Source organism: Naumovozyma castellii, chromosome 3 (genome assembly GCF_000237345.1).
Source record: "Naumovozyma castellii chromosome 3, complete genome".
Taxonomy (NCBI): domain Eukaryota; kingdom Fungi; phylum Ascomycota; class Saccharomycetes; order Saccharomycetales; family Saccharomycetaceae; genus Naumovozyma; species Naumovozyma castellii.
In genome coordinates, this window is record NC_016493.1 from 400,198 (window position 1) to 423,023 (window position 22,826).

Genomic DNA, 22,826 nt, shown 5'->3' on the forward strand with positions numbered 1-22,826 from the left:
AAAAGTTGATTCTTTATCAAATATTAATTATTAGATATTAAAATACAATTATATATTCTCATCCATATCAAAATCCATGTCAGTTATATCTTGATCCATGTCAACATCAGTGTCGACGTCATAATCTATTGAATTACATGAATCTAGTAATTTGTTGTTCCAATTCCACCAAACCCAATATATTAATTTCTCCTGATCATACCATTTCACTAATTGCATGGATTCCATTTTTGCCATTTCAATAAATTTAGTAAATAGTATGCTACTAGAATTGTCAACATCATTGTCATCATCATTATCATCTTTATTGTGACGAATTTGTCGTTTCAGAGATTTCCAGGGTTTAAACTTTACTGCATTTGGTAGAACTGTCAAATTTGTCAGTTCTTTGGTACCACTTGTGGATGGGTCATTATAACCATCGTAAGTCAGCGGATGGTCATCAAGTGACAATTTGCCTAGATCTTCTATCAGTTTTTGCCGCTTATAATGGCTAAGATCCAAATTTGCATTCTGACTTTCATTACTTCGACATCTCTTCAATTTGAAAAAACTCATTATAGGGTGATGGTAGATGGAGTAGGTTCTGCTTCAATCAAACATACAGGGCATGCGGCGAACGTTTTGTGCGTTCTTTTGTTCTCTGCTGAGTTTTTGTCTTGTTGTTACCATTTGTGGAGTGATCGATCCGTAAGATGAATTTATTACTATTCTTTATATACGGGATGTCATCAGCTAGGCGCAAATGGGCTTCTGAGATACATGTCTCTGTTTACCGCCTCTGATACTATATGGTACATATTCTCGAAGCAAGACATATATAGACCTGTAACCAGCTCTAATAGTTATCAAGAGAGGAAGGGTCCATTGTTGTTTGAACGAGGCTCATCTCTGTTCTTTCTATCTTTAGCAGAGTGAAGGCTTCCTATACGCGTCGCCAAAATTTTATAATATAATTTGATCTGAATAGAGCTGACCTGAATATATATATTGATATTTAGAACCTGTCGACGGGAACCTAACCAAAGGAAATCACTGGTACCAGAAACACACTACGATGAGACAACTCTATACTCCTCCTATTTCGAATCCGAAATTTGATACGTCTCAATCAATAAAGGAATCGTATAAATCATCATCCTCATTGTCCTCCCTTTCATCCTCTTTGAAACGTGAAATACACATCGATGAGACGGAAACAACTGGCGAAGAAGATGTGGAAGACAGCAGCTCTAAGGAGAGTCAAAATTCTTCCTCTCAAGTCTCCACTCCAGATAAATTTGAAAAACTTCTCAATAGAAAAGATGGGACCACTGTGTTAACTCAGGAAGAAATAACGAACGAGGTCACTAATATCACTGAATTACCCTTGGAATTGTCTAGATTAATTTCCTTTTTTATCGATGATTTGAAACAACCAAAATACGTGAAACCATTATCCATCATTCAGCTGGCCTCTGTTTTCCAATCATTCTATATCAAATTTGATAAATCATCATTCCAATACTTAACAACCATTAATAATAGCAACAATAATTCTGCCAATAATGTTAATATGAACACATTTTTTAGTGCAAAGGAGACCTTAAGTTCAGGGTTAAGTGGGATATTTTCTAGAAGTAGAAGTAACAGTGGAAATTCAGTGACCATAGCATCAAGACGACCAAGAAGATCGTCATCATTATTTAGTACTGATTCAGTTTCCAATTTGAATCCCAGTTTTAATCATCAATTACTATCAGAGGAAGAGATCAATAGGCAATTAAAGATTAACGAATTGAATAATTTAAAAATTGAAAAATTTATGATTTTATGTGAGAGAGATATCTTCAAGAAGATACTACAGGTGGGTACTTCAGTTCCATCTCCCATAAAGAATAACAACAATGATAATGATAAACCTATAATTAACAGCATTAATGGACAAATTTTTAAAGTGTCTAACCTTTTCAAAAATTCCCCTGAATTCATTGAATATGATAAGAAATTAAATGAAAAAATTAATTTTTTAAATGATCTATCTACTGGTGGTAGAATAAACCTTATTGAGTTTTTAGATATTAATGAAGATACGATCAACGAGAATAAAGATGAATCGAATACCATTGAAAAACTTTTCGATCAATTTTTACTTTACTCTATCTCCCCCTTTGAAAAAATTGATATTCTTTTGAAGATTCATAAATCTATGGCATTTTACTCTAAGGAAATGTCTAATGATGAATTTTTATCCTTGTTAATATTTTACATCATTAAATTTTCGTTAAAGAGAACGTTTCTAAATGCTGAATTTGTTAAACTTTTCAGATACAAAAAGAAACTTGTCGAAAATGAATTATTTGTTCTCACTAATGTGGAAGCTGCGTTGATGTTTGTAGAAGGGTTAACATTCAATGATTTTTCAGATAAATTGATTAATAAACTAAAACCAGAGGAAAGAAAATTATTAGAATGTCCAATTAGTGAGAAGATTACCTTACCTAAAATTCCCTCGGATTGTGACAAGACCATAAATGATGGCACTTATATGGCAACTACCCTGGGATCACCACGTTCAGAGGTTCTTCGATCCAATTCATATGATAGATTTAGAACGATCATTGATTCCTCATTGAAGAATGTCATAGGGAAGATTAAATATTATACACCACCAGTACCAATTGTAGTTGACGAGGTGGATGAAGATGGAGAAACTACGTTGGAGCCCGATCCTTTATTAAATAATGAAAACATGGAAGGATTGAAAGAGGTGAAAAGCATAACTGTGTCACATTCCACTACTTCATTGCATTCTAAAATTTCTTCATCTTCTGAATTACCAACGATACCTGATGTCCCTGATATTCCAGATGATTGGAAGGCATATAAGGATATGAATTTTGATGATTTAAAGATGTCTGATTTGAAGAAAATATTTGATATATATCAAAGATTAATTGATTGAAGTGGAGTTCAAAAACCGCATACAAATATTTATTTCCCCTATATATTGGATATATGATCTATTATATAATTTATTTGAGATAACGCATTTTCATCTTTGTGTTTCGGTATGTAGTCACCATTTTTAATTAATTTTACCAGTTGTTTGATTATACTCTCTGTATGATCCAGTGATCGGCTCTTATATTTCAAGAAGTCCACAGCAACGTTCTTCATATCTATATCGTCTGTCTTCTTTAATATTATATTTAGTAATAGAGGGTCTAACTTATTATCCCTTTCATATCTTAAACCGTGTATTATTGGGAATGACATCTTTCCTTCAGATATATCATCAGCGAAACCCTTATTGGCAATCATCGTTCCATTGATCAAATTTTGATAATCATCTCTCACTTGGTATATGATTCCCAGTAGGTTACACAATGGAACCATTGATTGACCGAAATTCACTGTGCTTAACGTTTCCATCATTCTTATTGTCAATCTAAATAGTCCACCGGTTTTATTCATAACCATATTAAAGTACATTTCCTCATCGGGTAATCCATCATATTTATAATTCTTTAAAGAGTCTCTCCAATAGATATCTAACCCCTGTCCCCTATGTAAATTAACGAGTTCTTCATTGAAAATCTTTAACAAATCCATAATGATAGTGGCGTCAATGGGTAATTTCCAAATCAAATCCATAGCTTTAAAATACATATAATTAGCCGTGTTTAAACTCATAGGAACACCGTACAACACATGAGCTGCCGGTTGTCCTCTCCTTAGTGCTGATCCATCTTCAATGTCGTCTATTATTAGGGATGAATTATGTAAAGTTTCTATGATCTGAATGACGATGTCCAGTTCCGGGTCCGGTATGCGATATAGTTTATTGAAAGCTTGAATTAACACGGAACGAAACTTTTTCCCTTGGTTCCTGGTAACATGAGTATATGGTTCTGCTATTTTTTGTTCGTTTGTGGGGGACCAACTTGGTGGTTGGTTTATTATTGTTGTTATAGAGTCCATGATTGATTCGCGGAGTTTGTTGTTGTAGTTTTGTTTTGTGGGTAAATTGTCAGAGAAAGAAATGCAGCGTGGTATGTGAGGCTTATATAGTTTCCTAAAGGAGGTTTGAATGAGATGGTTGTATGAGGCTGTATTACACGTACATGTGCATTGCACTGCCTTCATTGCATTGTGTTTCATTTCTAAAACGAGATTGAAAGACAGGCGCGAAGAGAAAATTTGTCAGTTAGACCAGTTAGGATTCCCAATTAGGAAATTTACATGGAATTGAAACAATATAAGCTTGGGCTTTAAAGTTTCTGGAAAGTTATTTCTCTTGAGATTTGCCTGGTTGATGGGATTGTCGTTGGCAGATACCGTTCACACACCATTTTAAAACTAAAGTGTGAATTAAATTATCATCAGCAACACAAGAAATGATGTCCGAACCTCCCTATCTTGTTTTCTCCAAAACTCAGTTCCTAACATGCCATACTATGTCCTTCTCATGATGGACTCTCATTTGGAATGTACGAATTTATTATTATCAGCCATGAATAGTTGCACTTACAATCGCACTTGATCAAACTACAGATTTATTAATAACGTTACATATTTTTAAAAATCAAAAATGGATAAAAATATTAGCACTACCTTTTGGTATAAAACCACAATAAACAGTAATTGATTCAAAATTTTGTTTACAATAAATATTAATTAAATAAGATCATATCTTGCCATTATCATTTAACGAGATGGTGATTTTCATTTACGTATAATGTCATATTCTTTGCCTTTCGAATGAATTGACTTGTAGAGTTTTTACAGAACATGGCAACAGAAATTTGATGATCATTGAATAATTTGGTTTCTTGACCCCTATATAAGCCACTGGTATAGTCTTCTTTTTCAAAAGCCTCTATGATTGCTTGAAGTTTATAACATTGTCTCTTACAAAAATTTCATACTGTTTTATCTTGTCCAATCCATTCTTTTAATTCAACATGTGTTTGAATCATTGATTCATATAATACTTCTTTAGAGTATGCTCGATTTATTATACCTGTAAGGATACCTCCTCCCCCACATAATTATCGTTAATGACTGTTTTCTCTTCAGCAAGTCTTATAATAAGCCTTTGCCTATGCTTATTTTCTATAGAGTATAGAATCTCCATGTATTTTCTTTAGTTGATATTGTACAATGGAATATCCTCAAACGGAAGACTAGCGGCATTATCATCTATGGACGCGTGTACCTCTGTCTTTTTCTTTTTCGGTTGCTTTATAGGCCATGGTAGTAAAGTGTTTCTTTCCTTCTGCAATGGCTTATCCAATTTTCTACATATGGATTTAATTTCATTAGCGACTATAGTGGTGGATAACGATTCGATATCTTTGATATCTCTAATATCAATACCATGAATTCTTGCAACAGCACCTAACAAGTTCTTACCGCCTCCCGTATTGTTTGTAGTCAACGAATGCAAAGTCAGTAGTTTCAATTTCAGATCCTGTTGAATATCCACTGGTGGTACCTCAGGAGTGACATCCCATCTAGCATTTATAAATTGTTTCAAATGTGCGGAAACCTTCCTCAACGTATCGTCATGTTTTCCCACTAGACCATCATTTAATTGTTGCCAAGATTGCATTAATAAAGAGAGATGAGACTTTGGATCCAATGGCGCACTCACCTCTTCCTGTTGCTCGGAAATGACAGTGGACTTGAAACAAGGTCGCTGTAAAGCAACCACTCTTGGTTCTGGTTCTTGTCTCGTTGAATACTTCCTTTTCCTTCTTATGGGAGGGATAGAGACCGGTGGATTCAATTTGTTATCCGTATGCAATTTTTGTCTTTGTCTTCTTTTCGGTTCATTTGAGACGGAAGTGGGGGTGGAAGTCGAGGCATTGTCCTCTGACTTGACGGGGGATGCATATTGCACTCTCTTTCTTTTCCTAAGTTGCATGTTGTGGTGTCTTGGGTTGTCGTATCGAGAAGAGATGAGATGAGATGAGATGAGTTGAAATTTTTCGTTTAAAGTTAAAGTGAAAAATTTCAGTCGCGCATATTGTTGAGTGTGTCGTATGGTAATAATGATAGTTCGTCTTTATTAAACTATATAAATAAATAAGTTGTTGTTGTTGTTGTTGCTATGGTGGGGACCTAGTATACTGGGTCAATAAATAATAAATAATAATGCAGTGAATAAATATATTTGTAATGGAGATGAGAGAGTGATTCAGAAGAAGTATCTTGGATTGAATCTTCCCTTGACGTTACCCTTGCTGTGCTTCAAACTGGATGTCTCTGCTGCGGGGAGTAGGAATGGGAGTGTTAGACCTGCTGCTAGATAGACCATGTAGATGTTGGATATCCTTGTTCTTGTGGCTGGAGAGTGAGAGGCTGTGTTTAAAGCTCTTTGCAGGAATAGTCTTTGGACGGCAGACATTGTGTGAGTGAGTAATTGGGTCGTTGGTTGTTGTTGTAGGAGAAATCAGATGTAGATGGGGGGTAGATCGACAATACGAACAAAAGCCTTATTATATAAGAAAGAAACAGATTCCTCGAGAAAGCAAGCCAGAAGAAAAAAGAAACGCACAAAGCGTCTCCCGAGCAACCGCAGATCCGACCAATCAGAACAGAGAACGTTACTAATACGAGACTGTTGCTAGGGGAAACAGACGCCAGCGGCTCGTGAAAGAAAACGCCCACCAAATCTTCGAGAAAACAAACATCGCCAATTTTTCAGGTCTTGTAATAGAGATATTTAGCTGGTTTATACAGGGCAAGCCACACGGAACAAACAAACAAAACCACTTATGGCACCACAATTGCACATTGGCTCCAACACCAACACCACGTGGCCTGTCATCTCCCTCAAACCAAGCTACAACTCAGTCATCAGAGGATGTCCGGGTCTCCCAGAGACACTGCCCCGAATAGAATGTCAATTGCAAATAAGATCCAATAACGGACATTGCTTCACAATTGAGAAAATAGAGATCGTCCTCAAGACCGTGGAATCCATCTTCCATGGATCCACCGCATCATCTCTCATTTCTAAACCACCGCTCCCGACGTCCTCATCCTCATCATCCTCATCTGCTTCTTCATCTTCAAGTAAATTTGAAAAAATATCTACTCATTATAAGAAAAACGTTCTCATATCATCCACGGAGAAAGAATTAGTGGGAATTGATATCCCGTTAACTATTGCGTTGCCCGATGACATCAAGGAAACAAATTATAATAAACAATTCGGGAAATGTGTAACCGTTCTGGAATGTAACGTCACTTACGGAAACAAGGGCGCCATTAAGTCATTCATGCAATTGATTAACGTGGAAAGGTATGTCATGCTCCCATCCGCTACGCTGTTTCCCAAGATTAATAAACGATCCCTGTCACCAGATAAGAAAATTATCGTGACGTACTCTTTGGAAAATCCATGTGTCAGTAATGATGATTTATTGAGATTGAATTTGGACATTAAACAAAATTGTGATCCATCATTACCATTGAATAAGAGGAAAAACTACAAGTTGAAATCAATACATTTCCAATTGAAGGAAACCATGGAAGTATATTCTAAAAGTTCCACTTTTGAAGAACCAAGAGAAAATATTATTTCCACTTCATCAAACCAATTGACAGATCAGCTCATATCAATGAATGGGATAAACTTAAAATTTAACATAAAGGTCTCGACAAAGGATCCATTGTTTAAGAACTTCCTTTCCACCAGCCAAGAACCGGCATTCCTTTTCAAGTTACCCTCCTCCTCGTCTGCTGCCGCAGCAGCTGCATCACCTTCATATCCAATAAGGACAAAACTACTACAGAATAAATCCAATGACATACCGTTACAATACCATACTTCTATCTCAACAAGGGGGAAATTATTTTCCGTCTCTCACTCCCTAGAAATGAAGTTTAAACTGGCAAACGCAAAGGATTTCCAACTAACTCAAAGGATAGACGTCTCACCATGGTCACCAACAAAGATTAAATATATAGATCAAATTATTAATAACGAAAAGATGACGGCACAATTCGCCACCAAGTTCTATAATAATTTTGGAACGATAAAGAAAAACTCACATTCAGGGAATTTGGAGTACCCTGTGCTACCACCTGTGATCCACTACGAAAACGCTCAAGAAGCTGTACCTCTCATAGAATAAATAATTAAATGTCAGACATTAATGTGACGCGCAAATATACAAGAGAGAGAAAAAGGGAATGTTGATGCCGACTATAATCCAACTAAACTAAGCAAAAAAAAAATCATTCAAAATTGGTATTCACGCTTCTTCCCCTTGTATATTCTGCATTCAAACAGTTAACTAAAGTAGGAAATTTTAATACTAATTTGGGTAGACTTCTATTTGCTTTGATATGTCCAATTCATTAAACGGCTTGGTTCCAACCAAGAATATGGACACTAATACATTATTATTACGGCTTCTACAAAGACAGGAATTTCAAGATTACCCCCAATTATACGCTAATTCCGGAAGAGCCCTTGTTACCTCTTACTACAACCACTTCGTTGATGACGTTCGTTCAATGCAAATTAGTGACTATCAAATAATCTACCATCTCCGTACCAAGATTCCAAATGACCACCGTACGATCTTAGCTCATTTTTTTGAAGATTTTCAACTCAACTTCACCATTAACTGGGACATCTTCCAACAATACATCAAATATATCATTGAAACCACTGATATACCACACTTAATTGTAATCCTCAATCGTAAGGTCGCAAATTTTGAATATTGCTATAACGTGAAAAGGGTTACTCTACCTTTGCTATTAGACGAAGTTGATTTTTACAAAAGTACTTATCCACATACAGACATCGAGTACCGTGATGTTTACTATTGGTTTTATCAGCATTACCCCAAAGCTTGCTCCCTTGCTTCCAATCAGCACCTCATTCCACCAAAACCTTCTTTCCAAAAATATCAAAAACACTTTGGGGAACATTATTGGGATACTTTTGCAGGAGCGATCCGCCCTCATGGATCCTTGGATAATCGCTAGACATCTTGGAAAATAAAGGGAAAGGTTCACTTCTCTCTATATTTTGTTTACTTTATTCATCTTACCTACAATGTAATATTAACTCTACCTTAAATTAAGTCAAGTTATATATATATATATATAATGTTCGCACGTCGCGCAAATCAACGAACTTTCAATTAATACCATCACCATCAAACGACCATTCTCTGGACATGTCAGCAAGGGCACCCATAAACCATTTCGGCACCACGAACAGCACACGACCATTTCCACCACAACTGTACCAGGAACTCCCGCTTTTCCCTCCAGAAACCACAACATCGAAGGACAAGGAAACCATTGACTCCCTCTCAGAAATCTACTCAATCATCATCGCTTTGGACCACGTTGAGAAAGCTTACTTGAGAGATTCCATCACTGACTCACAATATACTGCCACTGTGAACAAATTGCTGGCTCAATACAACACATATTTGAACAATGAGAACGTGAGGGCGCAATTCCATGATTTGAAACATTTTAGGGAAAGGTTTAATATCGTGGCATCCAATGCCATTACTAGACTGGAAAGAGGCATACCTGTCACTGTGGAGCATGCAATTGATAACGAACAGGGCCAGAATCAAGGTGAGAATAAGTTTAATGGGAAGAATGTGGCGGAGGCCACGGGGAATTTCATTACTGTGATGGATGCTTTGAAACTGAATTATAAGGCTAAAGATCAATTACATCCATTGTTGGCGGAACTATTGTTGAGTGTTAATAGAGTGACGAATGTGAATTTTGAACATAGGGCCAAATTGGTAGAGTGGATCGTCAAGATAAATAAAATGCAAGTGGATCAATTGTTGACTGATAATGAGGTGAGAGAATTATTGTTTGATTTAGATTTGGCATATAAAAGTTTTTACGCCCTATTGGGTTAGATGCATGTTTACGTACTTACTTATATATATAGATATATATAGACGTGTGAATGGACTATGATTCATGACTTAGAATCTTTGTATTTTTATTTTTGATGTTAGATTGGAAAAGGGCTAACATTTGCAAAGTTTGGCGTTCCCTGTCTGTAGCAGGTTCATCTTCATTGGCGTTAGTATTCTCCTGTATTTCCTTTTCTTCTTCTTCTTCTTCGGCAGAGGATGACGAGACACTTCCACCAGCATCAGTATCATCCTTCTTGTCTAGATCAACCTTTTCAGGTAGTTCCTGTAACGATTGCGGCAGTTTTATCTTGAAAGCTGGCAATTCATTATCATCATCGTCGTCCTCATCTTCATCCTCATAACTTATTTTGATTTTCCCCGCAGGTTTCAACTTCTTAATATCCCTGTCCTCTTCACCATCAGTATTAATGAGTGTACGCTTCTTATCATCAACAAGAAGATCATCAAAATATGGTATCGTAACTTCTACATTTTCAATAATGGCAGGATATAAGAATTCATTCTTATCCTCGGGATCCAATTCACCATGTAAAATATCTCTAAACGTATAAATGGATGTCCCGACAACTTTCCCAAATATATTAATACTATTGCTAAATGTTTGTTGCCCCCAATCCGAGGTGGAAATAATCAATTGATGTTTCTGAGTATCCCAACATAGAATCCCATCCTTGAACACCTTTATTCTTAAGTTATACTCCCTTGGAACGTCCTCCTTTTTCTCAGGCAATGGCACAGAGAGTATCAGAGACTTATTCCTTTCTGAAATCTGTTTAAAGGATAAACCCTTCAAAGTACCTTGCGAGCAAAATTTCAGGAAATTATGGCATGTCCTGGGGACCTCCTTACACCATAATTCCACATTCAAAAGACCCTTATTCGTATGGATGATGCATTTGGCAGTAGTCTGTGGTTCCAATGCGCTTGACATGTTAATATATTGCTAATGCTGTTCACTATTTAGTCATTTTTCCAGTCCGTTTCCATTTTCCAATTCATTTTTTTCCACTTTACTTTGACGAACAGACGGACGAAAACTAACAAACGTTACAAACCATCAGTCAAATCCATAAATCATTAAAGAACGAACAAGCAAGCAAGCACCCAAGCGAACCAGAACCATGCCGATGCTGCTGCTACCTATTGCTAGACAACTCTGTCGTGCATCGTCGTCACCATTAGTTAGGATGGCTGCTCCTGCAGTGTTATCCGCTGTGAGTCAACACGAGTTGAAAAGAAATTTGCATTATTCGTCCACTATGCTGGATGCAAAGAAGAAGAAGGAGGGTCCAAAGTCTATCCTTACTGATGATTTGCTTGCCAAGGCTGGGTTGGATGTGGATGAGATGAATGCTAAGAAAGATGGGACTGGTGAAGAGAAGGAAAGTAGTAGTCACGAAGGTGAAGCGGAGGAAGAAGGAAGTGGTGAGGCCAAGACGAGAAAGAAGAGGAGTAGAAAGACCTCCACTGATATTAAGAGGGAGAAGTATGCCAATTGGTTCTATATCTTTTCCTTTTCCGGTCTTGCTGGAGGTGCATTATACATGACTAGAGATTGGGATGCTTCCGAACCGGAGGAAATTAAGAAAGATATTGGTAATGGGTACAGTGCTGGATTAATGTATCAAAGGTTCAAAGCACGTTTCAATTCCATGTTTACTTATTTCCAAGAACCTCCATTCCCTGATTTATTACCACCTCCACCACCGGCACCATACCAAAGACCATTAACTTTGGTCATTACTTTGGAAGACTTTTTAGTTCATTCCGAATGGTCGCAAAAGTACGGTTGGAGGACCGCTAAGAGACCGGGAGTGGATTATTTCCTTGGTTATTTGTCTCAATACTATGAAATTGTTTTATTTTCATCGAATTATATGATGTATGGTGAAAAGATTGCAGAGAAATTGGATCCACTTCATGCGTTCATTTCATACAATTTGTTCAAAGAGCATTGTGTTTACAAGGACGGTGTTCACATTAAGGATTTATCCAAATTGAACAGAGATGTGAATAAAGTTTTGATTATTGATACTGAGCCAAATAATTATAAATTGCAACCAGAGAATGCCATTCCTGTGAAACCATGGGATGGTAAGGCAGATGATGAATTGTTAAGATTGATTCCATTTTTGGAATATTTAGCTACACAACAAACTGAAGATGTTAAACCAATTTTGAATAGTTTCCATGATAAATATGAATTACCTGAAGAATTTAATAATCGTGTTATTAAATTGAGGGAGAAATTTGAAAAGGATCAAAAATTGAAACAAGATGGTAATTGGGCATTAAAGGCTCTTGGTGTTGCTACAAATTTAACTGGACAAGGTTCCAAATTCCCCTTAGATCTAATTCGTGAAGAAGGTGAAAAGAATTATGTTCGCTTCATGAAATTGATTGAAGAGGAGAAGGAAAAGATGAGGATCCAACAGGAACAAATGAGTGGTCAAACATTCACTTTGAAGGACTACGTGGAGGGTAACATCCCTACTCCAGAAGAGCAAATGCAAGCTCAATTAGAGAAGCAGAAGGAAATTGATGAACTTTTCGAACAAAAGAAGAAAGAGAAAGCGCAGGAGCAGCAAAAGCAATGAGAGACAGAACAGGCCCTTCATTGTATGTCTTTGTAAATATGTTAAATAACCCTATATAATAAACGTTGACGCTAATAAAGCGGACCGAAACTCGGAGTTTGTCTCTCTCGCCATCGAACCGAGTCGGCTTAACCACTGTTAGCAAGTTGCTAGCAACACGGACCTTCTCCCTTTCCGTGTCCGACGGAACCATCCGTGTCAAACCGTATTATGACAGGAGCTCTTCTCTTCCATGGAAGAGGGGTGGCGGCTAAGTCCAGTTCCGTGGCGTGAGCGCTGCTGACACATGTGTGACCCGTTTTGGCCCGTTCCGTCTGTGTTGTCATTTTTTGTCCCTTCCTCTCGTGTGGGGTGAGCAAGAAAAGCGTGGGATGGCTTTTTGGCACAGCCGCGCCCCTCATTTTTGCTCTCCGCTGGTCCGAGGGCCAACCGTGGCCTGCGATGTTTCTCTCACGCCACACACGGCATTACGTAACAGCCCCATGGTTCACCCTCTTCGCTTATTTCCGAGATGCCTCGAGATGAGATTTCAGCTCGAGTTTGAGCCAAGACCACAAGAACAAACTACGTAAACGGTTCCTTTAGCACCGATATTGTAGACTATCCCACGGACGGGACTAGGCAGGTCCACATCCTTTCTTTCCATTAATAATGTGTTGCTATCATAGCACGTTATTATGTAATGAACAAAACATCCAGTGAGGGGCCTCGAGCACTTTCCTTTCATTATATAAAGAATCCATTTTCCAGTCCATCAATCAATCGATCACTTCCCTTTCTTGTCTTGCTTGTATTACATCTAATATATACAATAACACAAACAAACAAACACAATTATGACTAAGATTAACTTTGAAGCTGCTGAACCAGCAACCATCACTCTACCAAACGGTATCACATACAACCAACCAACCGGTCTATTCATCAACAATGAATTCATGAAATCTCAAGATTACAAGACTATTAAAGTGGAAAATCCAGCCACTGCAGAAATAGTATGCGAAGTCTCTTCAGGGACTTCCGAAGATGTCGAATACGCAGTGGAATCCGCTGAACACGCATTCAATGACACAGATTGGGCCACTCAAGACCCCAAAATTAGAGGCCGTTACTTGTCCAAATTGGCTGACTTAATGGAAGAAAATTTGGAATTGATGGCTTCCATTGAAACTCTAGATAACGGTAAGACTTTAGCCTTATCCCGTGGGGATGTCGGTCTTGCCATCAACTGTATCAGAGACGCCGCCTCCTATGCTGATAAGATTAATGGTAGAACCATTAACAGTGGGGACGGATACATGAATTTCACCGTTAAGGAACCAATTGGTGTCTGTGGTCAAATCATTCCTTGGAATTTCCCATTGATGATGTTGTCATGGAAGATCGCTCCTGCCTTAGCCATGGGTAACGTTATCATTTTGAAACCCGCTTCAGCTACTCCATTAAACGCTCTATTCTTCGCTTCCTTGTGTAAGAAGGTTGGGATCCCAGCTGGTGTAGTTAATATCATTCCTGGTCCAGGGAGAACGGTCGGTAACGCCATTACTACTCATCCAAGAATTAGAAAGGCTGCCTTTACTGGGTCCACTGAAATCGGTAAGGATATCGCTATCAAGGCTTCTGGTTCCAATTTGAAAAAGATCACTTTGGAATTAGGTGGTAAATCTGCTCATTTGGTCTTCGATGACGCAAACATTGAAAAGACTTTACCTAATTTGGTCAACGGTATCTTTAAGAATGCCGGTCAAATTTGTTCATCTGGTTCAAGAATTTACGTACAAGAAGGTATTTACGATAAGTTGATGCCTGCATTTAAAAAGTACGTGGAAAACTTGAAGGTCGGTGACCCATTCGATGAATCTAACTTCCAAGGTGCTATCACCAACCGTGAACAATACGAAACTATCTTGAAGTATATCAAGATCGGTAAGGAGGAAGGTGCTAAGATATTAACCGGTGGTGAAACTATCGGCAACAAGGGTTACTTCATCAAACCAACTATTTTCTACGATGTTAAGGAAGATATGGAAATTGTTAGAGAAGAAATCTTTGGTCCAGTGGTCACTGTCTCCAAATTTAAGGATATTGAAGATGGTGTTGCCATGGCAAACGCCTCTGAATTCGGGTTAGGTGCTGGTATTGAAACTGAAAACTTGTCTACCGCTTTGAAGGTTGCCAAGATGTTGAAATCAGGTACCGTATGGATTAACACTTACAATGATTTTGATTCAAGAGTCCCATTCGGTGGTGTTAAACAATCAGGTTACGGTAGAGAAATGGGTGAAGAAGTTTACGACTGTTACACTGAAGTAAAGGCCATCAGAATTAAGTTGTAATCTACAACTTCAATATAAATATAGAAACCATATTCCACAATCACTCCAATTCGAACATATCCAAAAAATACCAACGAAACCTTTAGCATTTTTCCCATATGTATATAAATGAACCTTTATGAACATTACTTTTTACCTTTCTTTAAATAAATAAATAGAATTTTAAAAATTTAAACAAAAATATCTTTGAATTTGTCGTCTGTCCTTCCAGACAGGTCTGCCCTGTTTAAAGCTTTTCCTTGCCCGCGAACTTCTGATAAAAAAAGTCTAATTAAATTTCAAAGTTAATCGGAAACTACATTTGAACTTGATGAAAAAGGGACAAGGTTTACAATACTTTGCAGATATCTCTATCTATATATGACTAATCGTGAATGCTGCCCTTATCTTTAGGCACTGTTAGGTCCAGTTTAACAATCACACCACGATGGTCCTCGCTACGAAAGTTTTCCTCATCCATACCAACCTTTAATACAAGTTCCTCCTCCAAAAACACAGCAGCTATCTTACTTCACAAGAACCTATTACAAAGGAAAAACATGCTGTACGGATACGGGTCAGGTACTGTCAAATGTACTGTCTTTGATGCATTTGGCGTGACAGGAACGCAATCAATGGAAATGAAAAGAGATGATCTAGTGTCAACACAAGGTTTACTACCAAGAGATTTGAGAAAGATTGAAAAATCCAAACAAAATGATTTGGTCCCTAGTTTACTAGCCAGGAAGAAAAACATCCTCATTAGTTTATTGACCATTAAGGCACTCATTAAGCCGGATATGGTTATCATCTTCGATTCATTCGGTTCAGGAATTTCATTGGATTCTAGGGCACATAAAACTTTTTTGAAAGATTTACAACTACGGTTGAGAAATCAGAGTACCACAGAATTAACCCAGGATCCCCTGCCGTATGAATTTAGAGCATTGGAGGCAATTTTCATTTCTGCACTATCCAATCTGACAAGTGAAATGAAAGTGTTATTAACTGTCAGTCAGGGCATCTTACAAGATTTGGAGAATAGTATAACGAGGGATAAATTAAGGTTTCTTTTGGTTCAAAACAAAAAACTTAGTGCCTTTTCAAAAAAGGCAACTTTGGTAAGAGATATGTTGGATGATATATTGGAACAAGATGATGTGCTATGCTCGATGTATTTGACTGACAATAATTATGGTACACCAAGAATTCATGATGATCATAGTGAAATTGAGATGCTTCTGGAAACTTACCATAGTCATGTTGATGAAATTGTCCAAATGAGTGAGAATGCAATATCTAATGTTAAGACAACGGAAGAGATCATTAATATCATTTTAGATTCCAATAGGAATCAATTAATGTTATTAGGTATTAGATTTAGTATTGGGATGTTAGGAATGTGTGGTGCATTATGGGTTGGCTCACTTTATGGTATGAATTTGGAAAATTTCATGGAAAATTCCTCCTTTGGGTTTGCATTGACAACCGGATTGGGTGTTATATTCATGTCGTTCCTGTATTTTAAAGGAATAAAACAGCTGCATCGTTTGCAAAAGATGTCTCTGCTAAACAGCGGGAAAACAGAACCTCCATTTATACAAATGAAAAAATAATCCAGTACGTCTTGAAAAGATAATATTCTAACCCACCGTTAATTTTTACATCAGTGGAACCTAATCCATCTCGCAAATATTCTTAATCTTTAGATACTTTTGATACACATTAAGATACATTTTATATCGTCTTTATTGTCATCTAGAATCCATCGAGGATATTCTCGTTCATATCGCCCAAAAAAATATTAGCTCGCACTCAGATTCGAACTAAGGACCAACAGATTTGCAATCTGCTGCGCTACCACTGCGCCATACGAGCTAATTTGAAAATTAACTAAACTTAAGAAATATTTAAACAAGAATAAACATCATGTGCCACTCCAACACCGAGGTCGGCTAACTTTAACTCATGGTTAGTAAGCTTAAATTTAGACAAGATTCAACAATGATCTTAATGGATACCCACTTAGGATGTGGGATTTTTGACACCGGCATTTACTGTATATCGATCCATCTCATTGAGTTTCATTGAAGCAAAGCTATTATAGTTCAATATTAGGTAAAGAGGAAGAACTCACCATGTTTTTATCAAAGTTCAAACTCCAAAGGACTATAAGTCCTCTTATTCGCTCCTCTAACCTTTTATTCCGCCCACAACCACGATTATTTATGAGCACAGAAATAAGGAAAGCTATTGAGGATGCAGTTGCTTCCGCCCCTGTGGTGTTATTTATGAAAGGTACGCCTGAATTCCCCAAATGTGGTTTCTCAAAGGCAACAATTCAGTTACTTGGTCAACAAGGTGTGGATCCTGCCAAATTTGCTGCATACAACGTGTTAGAGGATCCTGAATTACGTGAGGCCATTAAGGAATTTACAGAATGGCCAACTATACCTCAACTGTTTGTTGAGAATGAGTTTGTTGGAGGTTGCGATGTTATTACAAGCATGGCGAGATCGGGCGAACTAGCAGAATTATTGGATGAAGCCCGTGCCTTAGTTCCTGAAGAAGTAGAAGAAAAAGAATCAGACTCGAAACAAGAAGCTACACAAACCAAAGAGTAAGTTCCTCTACGATTCATCTGTATATATACATAGGTAGCTCCATACTTATTTATTTAATTTTTATATGATATGAATATTCAATACATATCAGGTTTTCATAAATGTATTCTCAAGCCTTTAGTCTTGTAAATTATGGATGCTTAATTTACAAACTCCGCTCCTTGTATAATAGTATCCATCTTCCCCTGAAGGAAAGTGGTACATTGTGCAACAAAGAGGTGAGAAGTTATTCTGTCTCATAAGAGTCGAGATTAGAAGCTTATATGATCTTAGACTTCCTGTATAGAAATCTTTGATTCTGCTCTTAATCCGACAATCGAGGAGAGTTGACACATGTAGTCATTAGTGTCAGTTTGTTGGGTTCAATTTACTGAATAGATGGCTAAAAGTAACAACTAAAACTGTCATCCAAGTTTTCATAACGATGCGAATCCGCTGCTTTTTCCTTCGATGAATAAAAGATAATAATAATAATAAAATGGTATTTTTAATTAATTAATTAACGAGAATATAAGATATACGGTAAACAAAAATTCTATAAATCATAAAAGTGAAATAAAAATGTAATCAATTGCTCAAGAGGTTTATTGTTTCTTGACCTTTTGTTCGTCAGCTGGGGTTGCCTTGAAAATGTTGGATTCTTTTTCATGTCTTTCCTTTCTTGGACCATTGAACCAGCTCTTGAAATCTAAGACAGATTTCAAAGACCAAACCTTGACTCTCATAATATAGTAACTACCTAACATAGCAACAATGTTGAAGATAATGAAAGCCCACATGAAACCAAAGTTTCTCCATCTGTAAACCCATTTGATATCAAATCTTGCTAAAGCATCATCTTGGATAGTGTATGGACAGTAACCACAGTTTTCGGTAGCACTTGGATTAGTCAAATACCCAGTATTGTTACTAATATAGGTTTCAAGATATTCACCACAATTTTGACCGGAAGGTGGGTCCATAACTAACAATTCATGAGCATCACAACGGACCTTCTTGTTATGAACCAAAGGTGTGACCAAAGCTTGAACAACATAACCTAGAGGAGACAAACGGAACATAAAGATCCAGAATCTTGGGGCCTTGGCTAATGGTTGTAAGATACCACAGAATAATAACATAGCTGCGAATAAATTGGAGTTAATCATTGAAGCAGATGGAACATCTGGAGACATGTATAAAATCCATAAACCGTAGGAAACAAAATACATTGGGAAAATCAAAACGTAGAAGAAAAAGAAGAAACCAGCGTGAGATGCTCTACCACTGAAACCTGCAGGCCAGTAGTAACAAATGTAACAACAGAATTGACAGATCATGGTCCAACCACATTCAACAATCATATGACATAGTAACAAGACACTCCAATGGAAAGTATTAGAAGCAGCTTCCCTAACTTCGTATAATTCTCTACTATCATAAGCAAAGACATGCAATTGATTAATCATAGCCAAGGCAATAACTAAAACCATAAACATAGAAGAGAAAGCAGAAGTAGCACCACCGACAGTATGTTTGACATTCAAATAAGATAAACCGATAAACAAAGCACATGAGACACATTCTAAGAACTTAGCTCTAATATAGATAGGAGATCTCCAAAATTGAATATTAGTTCTGTTCAAGACACATTTCATTTGAGTTAGGAAAGAAGCAGCAAAGGTACCAGCCAATTCAGGATCATCACTTGTTGGTCTACTTGGGAGAACACGGTGAAGTTCTTCAACTTCTTCTCTTGCTGCAGCACATTCAGGAGATTCTAACCATAGATCATGCCAGTCAGCAGCAGCACTGGCAGTAGCACCAGCACCGATACAGTTCAAAATATATTCAGCAGGGTTTTCAGAAATACCACATTTAACACCAGATTGACGTTCGAAATAACTTAACAATGTTTGGGAATTTTCACCAATGTCACCAAAGTAAACCATCTTACCACCTTTCTTCAATAATAATAATCTATCAAATTGTTCGAATAAAGTAGCAGAAGGTTGATGGATAGTACACAAGATGGATTGACCAGAATCAGCCAAAGCTCTCATAAATTGAACGATAGACCAAGCGGATTGAGAATCCAAACCAGAAGTAGGTTCATCCAAGAATAACAATAAAGATGGTTTAGCAACCAATTCAACACCAATAGACAATTTCTTTCTTTGCTCGACATTTAAACCTCTACCAGTCTTACCAACTAAAGCTTCAGCATAGTTTTGCATACCTAATAATGTAATAATCTTTTCGACGTACTCCATCTTTTCTTCCATTGGAACGGATTTTGGTTGTCTTAATTGAGCGGCAAATCTTAAAGATTCTCTAACAGATAATTCAGCCATATGGTTATCAGCTTGAGCAACGTACCCACAGGATCTATTGAAAGAAGCAGGTAATGGTTTAGCATTAACAAACATATCACCAGTAATAACACCCATATTAATTCTTTGAGCTAAAACATTTAACAAAGTAGTCTTACCGGCACCAGATTCACCCATTAAGGCAGTCATCTTACCAGGCTTAACATAACCAAAGACATCAGATAGTAATTTTCTAGTAGCACCATCGTATGGAATAGTGTAGTCCAAATGGTTCCATGTGAAAACATCCTTAGCAGCAATAACTTTTTCCAAATCAACATCTGGACCATTCAAAGCTTCCATCATTTCTTCTCTGGTAGCAGTCTTGGCATCAGCATTTTCAGTACCGAAAGTTGGCATATGACCTCTCTTAAACAATAACAGATCACCACCACCAGATAAAGGTTTCAAGTATTCAGATAAGACAACGTTAAGGACAATGTAGAAGGCAGTCCAGACGACGTTAATACCCCAGTTTCTCCAAGCATGATCATAACCGAAATGGAAGTTCTTGTCAATATAAGTATCACCACTAACATATAAGTTACCCTTAACAGCACCAACAAAGTTACAGATTTGATTTGAAATGGAAACATTTTCGTAACCTGGACCATTTGGCACCATCTGGGAACATAACATTTCTCTACCGTGGAATTCTGTAGCCATTAAACTTTCGAAAGCATAATTCAAAGGATTAATGAAATGAATCCATTTAATCCAATGATGCATTTGACCCATTGGTAAAACAAAACCGGCGTAGATACAAAGAATCAAAACGTAAAGACCACCAATAGCATGTGCAGTGACACCATCAGTTGTAGTAGTGGCAACGAATTTGAAAATGAAAGAAGTACATTGTTGAACAGTTAACAAATAAAGCATATATTGGAAGAAGGCACCTGCTTCATATTTCAAGACAGGAATCCAATAACTGACTAAAGACAAAATTAAAACGGCAACAAATTTAGTTGGAAATTCAGTGATAATTTCTTGTAAAGATTCAGCAGAAAGATGGTACATGGAATAAGATCTATGCTTAACGATAATTGGTCTACTAGCAAAAGAGTTACCAATTTCAGCTAAGGATGTAACAGAGGCAAATAACAAAACATAAAATAACAAACCACCACGAGAGTAAGCACCAGCGGTAGTAGATTGTTTCTTATTATCAATATTATGGAACATAGAACCGACAATCAAACCTTTAATTAAGAAAGAAGATAGATAAACCTTTGTATATGTGGAATCACCTTTAACTCTTTGGAACCCACGAATCATACAGTAATAAACTTGAGACCAGTAGTTAACAACGAATTGAGAAGAGGCACGAGCACCTGATTGTAATCTTTGTTTCTTGGCAACTTCCAATCTATCTCTAGTTTCCTCAGGAGAATGTCTTTGATGGTAATCTTCGTATTCTCTTAGAACTTCTTGGTATTCTGGAGAATTCAACCAGTAAGTTTCAAATTCAGCACCAGATTTTGGTACTTTATCTTCATAACCTGGTTTAATATCTAAAGTTCTATTTTCGAAATCCACAGTAACCGAGGTTAAGAATTCAGCTGATGTCATTCTATTTGGCTTAACCCAACCCATTCTTTCGAAATATTCAACGGCTTTATCACCAGGACCAAAGAAAATTTGTCTACCATTGTATAACACAGTAGCCTTATCGAATAATTCATAAATATTTTCACCAGCTTGATAAATGGCAACAATGGCAGAATTATTCATCATATTTGTAGCAGTTCTGATAGCTTGAGCGAATTCTAAAGCAGTAGAAGCATCTAAACCTCTAGTAGCGTTATCCCATGAATAGATGGAGGCACCCATAGCTTGGGCTTCCACTAGAGAAACACGCTTACGTTCACCACCTGAAACACCTCTAACGAAATCGTTACCGACCTTAGTAGCATAAGTATGTCTTAAACCGAAGACAGTACACCACATATCTCTTAGAGAATCCACATATTCTGCTCTTGACATATTATCAATTCTAGTACGTGGTGTCTTACATTTCAAAGCGAAATCGATAGTTTCCTTAACGGTAATCTTTGGGAAATGGAAATCTAATTCTGGACAGTAAACGACGTAACCTTTATATTTACTCATCATTTCAGCTTGATCTAACCCATCATATGAGAAATCACCTTGGACTTCGACCATATCAGAAGTTTCACCAGAGATAGTCTTTAGTAAAGTGGAACAACCGGCACCTGGTCTACCGACGACGAAAAGCATTTCACCAGATTCGACCACACCGGTACAGTTTTGAATGATATTTCTTAATGGAACGTCACCCTTCTTCTTAAAGATGTTCATTAAATGTTTAGGGAAATTAACCATATCTCTAGCCATTTCTTCCACACTTGGACCGTAGGCGGCAGAGGCATCAACACCGATAGATGTTAAATTTCTGAATGCGACACCTGAATCACCAGGTTCGATACCTTGTTCTAGTTGACGAGATCTCAAATAGTTCAAAAGAGATCTCAAATCAAAGTCTAATTCGTTGACTTCGAAGGCATCCATTTCCTTCTTTGTCTTTGTAGAAATGATTCTAGCCATGGATTCTAATCTTTCAATACCATCTTCATTAGATAAGATATTGGTCAAATGACGGGATAATTGAGAATGAGCACCCATGTTTTCATCGATAGCTGCATTACCAGCTTCGAATGATTGTAATGAATCAGCAAATGAGTTCGTGTCATCATTATGTGATTTGGAATTCACGTCCTTTTCTTCAGAGGAGGACATAATTACTGTGAAGTGAAAAAGAGATTACTTGCTTTGATTTCTTTGTTGGATAGAGTCTATTAATGAAGAAGTTTGAAGTATATCTCTCTTGATTGATGCGTTCACAGAACAAATACAGAACACACTTGAAGATGTTTTAAATTGGTTTGTTCGAGAAGGGGAACTATTAGATAGAGAACATCTCAAGTTGAAGAAAGCAAGATGCCTGATTTGATGTAGTTATATTTATACATTTTGTTTGCGATTGTAAAAT

General features: G+C 37.1%; 14 protein-coding genes and 1 non-coding gene across 15 annotated transcripts; 8 read left to right on the forward strand and 7 right to left on the reverse strand.

The window, feature by feature from the left end:
• Positions 1-48: 48 nt before the first annotated feature.
• Positions 49-558, reverse strand: NCAS0C02120 (uncharacterized protein; the record flags this gene model as incomplete). Its single annotated transcript, XM_003675520.1, has 1 exon — positions 49-558. One exon carries the CDS (start codon positions 556-558, stop codon positions 49-51), a length of 510 nt encoding a protein of 169 aa, XP_003675568.1.
• Positions 559-1,057: 499 nt separating this feature from the next.
• On the forward strand, positions 1,058-2,944 carry MUK1 (guanine nucleotide exchange factor MUK1; the record flags this gene model as incomplete). The annotated part of the gene is made up of 1 exon (XM_003675521.1): positions 1,058-2,944. One exon carries the CDS (start codon positions 1,058-1,060, stop codon positions 2,942-2,944), a length of 1,887 nt encoding a protein of 628 aa, XP_003675569.1.
• A 38-nt stretch (positions 2,945-2,982) lies between these two features.
• On the reverse strand, positions 2,983-4,143 carry BTS1 (farnesyltranstransferase; the record flags this gene model as incomplete). Its single annotated transcript, XM_003675522.1, has 1 exon — positions 2,983-4,143. The coding sequence occupies one exon, from the start codon at positions 4,141-4,143 to the stop codon at positions 2,983-2,985; it is 1,161 nt and encodes a 386-aa protein (XP_003675570.1).
• Positions 4,144-5,128: 985 nt separating this feature from the next.
• On the reverse strand, positions 5,129-5,911 carry NCAS0C02150 (uncharacterized protein; the record flags this gene model as incomplete). The annotated part of the gene is made up of 1 exon (XM_003675523.1): positions 5,129-5,911. The coding sequence occupies one exon, from the start codon at positions 5,909-5,911 to the stop codon at positions 5,129-5,131; it is 783 nt and encodes a 260-aa protein (XP_003675571.1).
• Positions 5,912-6,184: 273 nt separating this feature from the next.
• Positions 6,185-6,394, reverse strand: NCAS0C02160 (uncharacterized protein; the record flags this gene model as incomplete). The annotated part of the gene is made up of 1 exon (XM_003675524.1): positions 6,185-6,394. The coding sequence occupies one exon, from the start codon at positions 6,392-6,394 to the stop codon at positions 6,185-6,187; it is 210 nt and encodes a 69-aa protein (XP_003675572.1).
• A 370-nt stretch (positions 6,395-6,764) lies between these two features.
• On the forward strand, positions 6,765-8,129 carry RGL1 (Rgl1p; the record flags this gene model as incomplete). Its single annotated transcript, XM_003675525.1, has 1 exon — positions 6,765-8,129. One exon carries the CDS (start codon positions 6,765-6,767, stop codon positions 8,127-8,129), a length of 1,365 nt encoding a protein of 454 aa, XP_003675573.1.
• Positions 8,130-8,343: 214 nt separating this feature from the next.
• Positions 8,344-8,994, forward strand: NCAS0C02180 (uncharacterized protein; the record flags this gene model as incomplete). The annotated part of the gene is made up of 1 exon (XM_003675526.1): positions 8,344-8,994. The coding sequence occupies one exon, from the start codon at positions 8,344-8,346 to the stop codon at positions 8,992-8,994; it is 651 nt and encodes a 216-aa protein (XP_003675574.1).
• Positions 8,995-9,188: 194 nt separating this feature from the next.
• VPS28 (ESCRT-I subunit protein VPS28) lies at positions 9,189-9,902 on the forward strand (the record flags this gene model as incomplete). The annotated part of the gene is made up of 1 exon (XM_003675527.1): positions 9,189-9,902. The coding sequence occupies one exon, from the start codon at positions 9,189-9,191 to the stop codon at positions 9,900-9,902; it is 714 nt and encodes a 237-aa protein (XP_003675575.1).
• Positions 9,903-9,957: 55 nt separating this feature from the next.
• CWC27 (putative peptidylprolyl isomerase CWC27) lies at positions 9,958-10,857 on the reverse strand (the record flags this gene model as incomplete). The annotated part of the gene is made up of 1 exon (XM_003675528.1): positions 9,958-10,857. One exon carries the CDS (start codon positions 10,855-10,857, stop codon positions 9,958-9,960), a length of 900 nt encoding a protein of 299 aa, XP_003675576.1.
• A 190-nt stretch (positions 10,858-11,047) lies between these two features.
• Positions 11,048-12,523, forward strand: TIM50 (protein translocase subunit TIM50; the record flags this gene model as incomplete). The annotated part of the gene is made up of 1 exon (XM_003675529.1): positions 11,048-12,523. One exon carries the CDS (start codon positions 11,048-11,050, stop codon positions 12,521-12,523), a length of 1,476 nt encoding a protein of 491 aa, XP_003675577.1.
• Positions 12,524-13,359: 836 nt separating this feature from the next.
• On the forward strand, positions 13,360-14,859 carry ALD6 (aldehyde dehydrogenase (NADP(+)) ALD6; the record flags this gene model as incomplete). The annotated part of the gene is made up of 1 exon (XM_003675530.1): positions 13,360-14,859. The coding sequence occupies one exon, from the start codon at positions 13,360-13,362 to the stop codon at positions 14,857-14,859; it is 1,500 nt and encodes a 499-aa protein (XP_003675578.1).
• A 374-nt stretch (positions 14,860-15,233) lies between these two features.
• On the forward strand, positions 15,234-16,454 carry MFM1 (Mfm1p; the record flags this gene model as incomplete). The annotated part of the gene is made up of 1 exon (XM_003675531.1): positions 15,234-16,454. One exon carries the CDS (start codon positions 15,234-15,236, stop codon positions 16,452-16,454), a length of 1,221 nt encoding a protein of 406 aa, XP_003675579.1.
• Positions 16,455-16,644: 190 nt separating this feature from the next.
• NCAS0Ctrna1C lies at positions 16,645-16,716 on the reverse strand. Its single transcript has one exon. It is a non-coding gene; the product is annotated as a tRNA-Cys (tRNA).
• Positions 16,717-16,976: 260 nt separating this feature from the next.
• Positions 16,977-17,462, forward strand: GRX5 (monothiol glutaredoxin GRX5; the record flags this gene model as incomplete). The annotated part of the gene is made up of 1 exon (XM_003675532.1): positions 16,977-17,462. The coding sequence occupies one exon, from the start codon at positions 16,977-16,979 to the stop codon at positions 17,460-17,462; it is 486 nt and encodes a 161-aa protein (XP_003675580.1).
• Positions 17,463-18,046: 584 nt separating this feature from the next.
• PDR12 (ATP-binding cassette multidrug transporter PDR12) lies at positions 18,047-22,573 on the reverse strand (the record flags this gene model as incomplete). The annotated part of the gene is made up of 1 exon (XM_003675533.1): positions 18,047-22,573. One exon carries the CDS (start codon positions 22,571-22,573, stop codon positions 18,047-18,049), a length of 4,527 nt encoding a protein of 1,508 aa, XP_003675581.1.
• Positions 22,574-22,826: the final 253 nt, after the last annotated feature.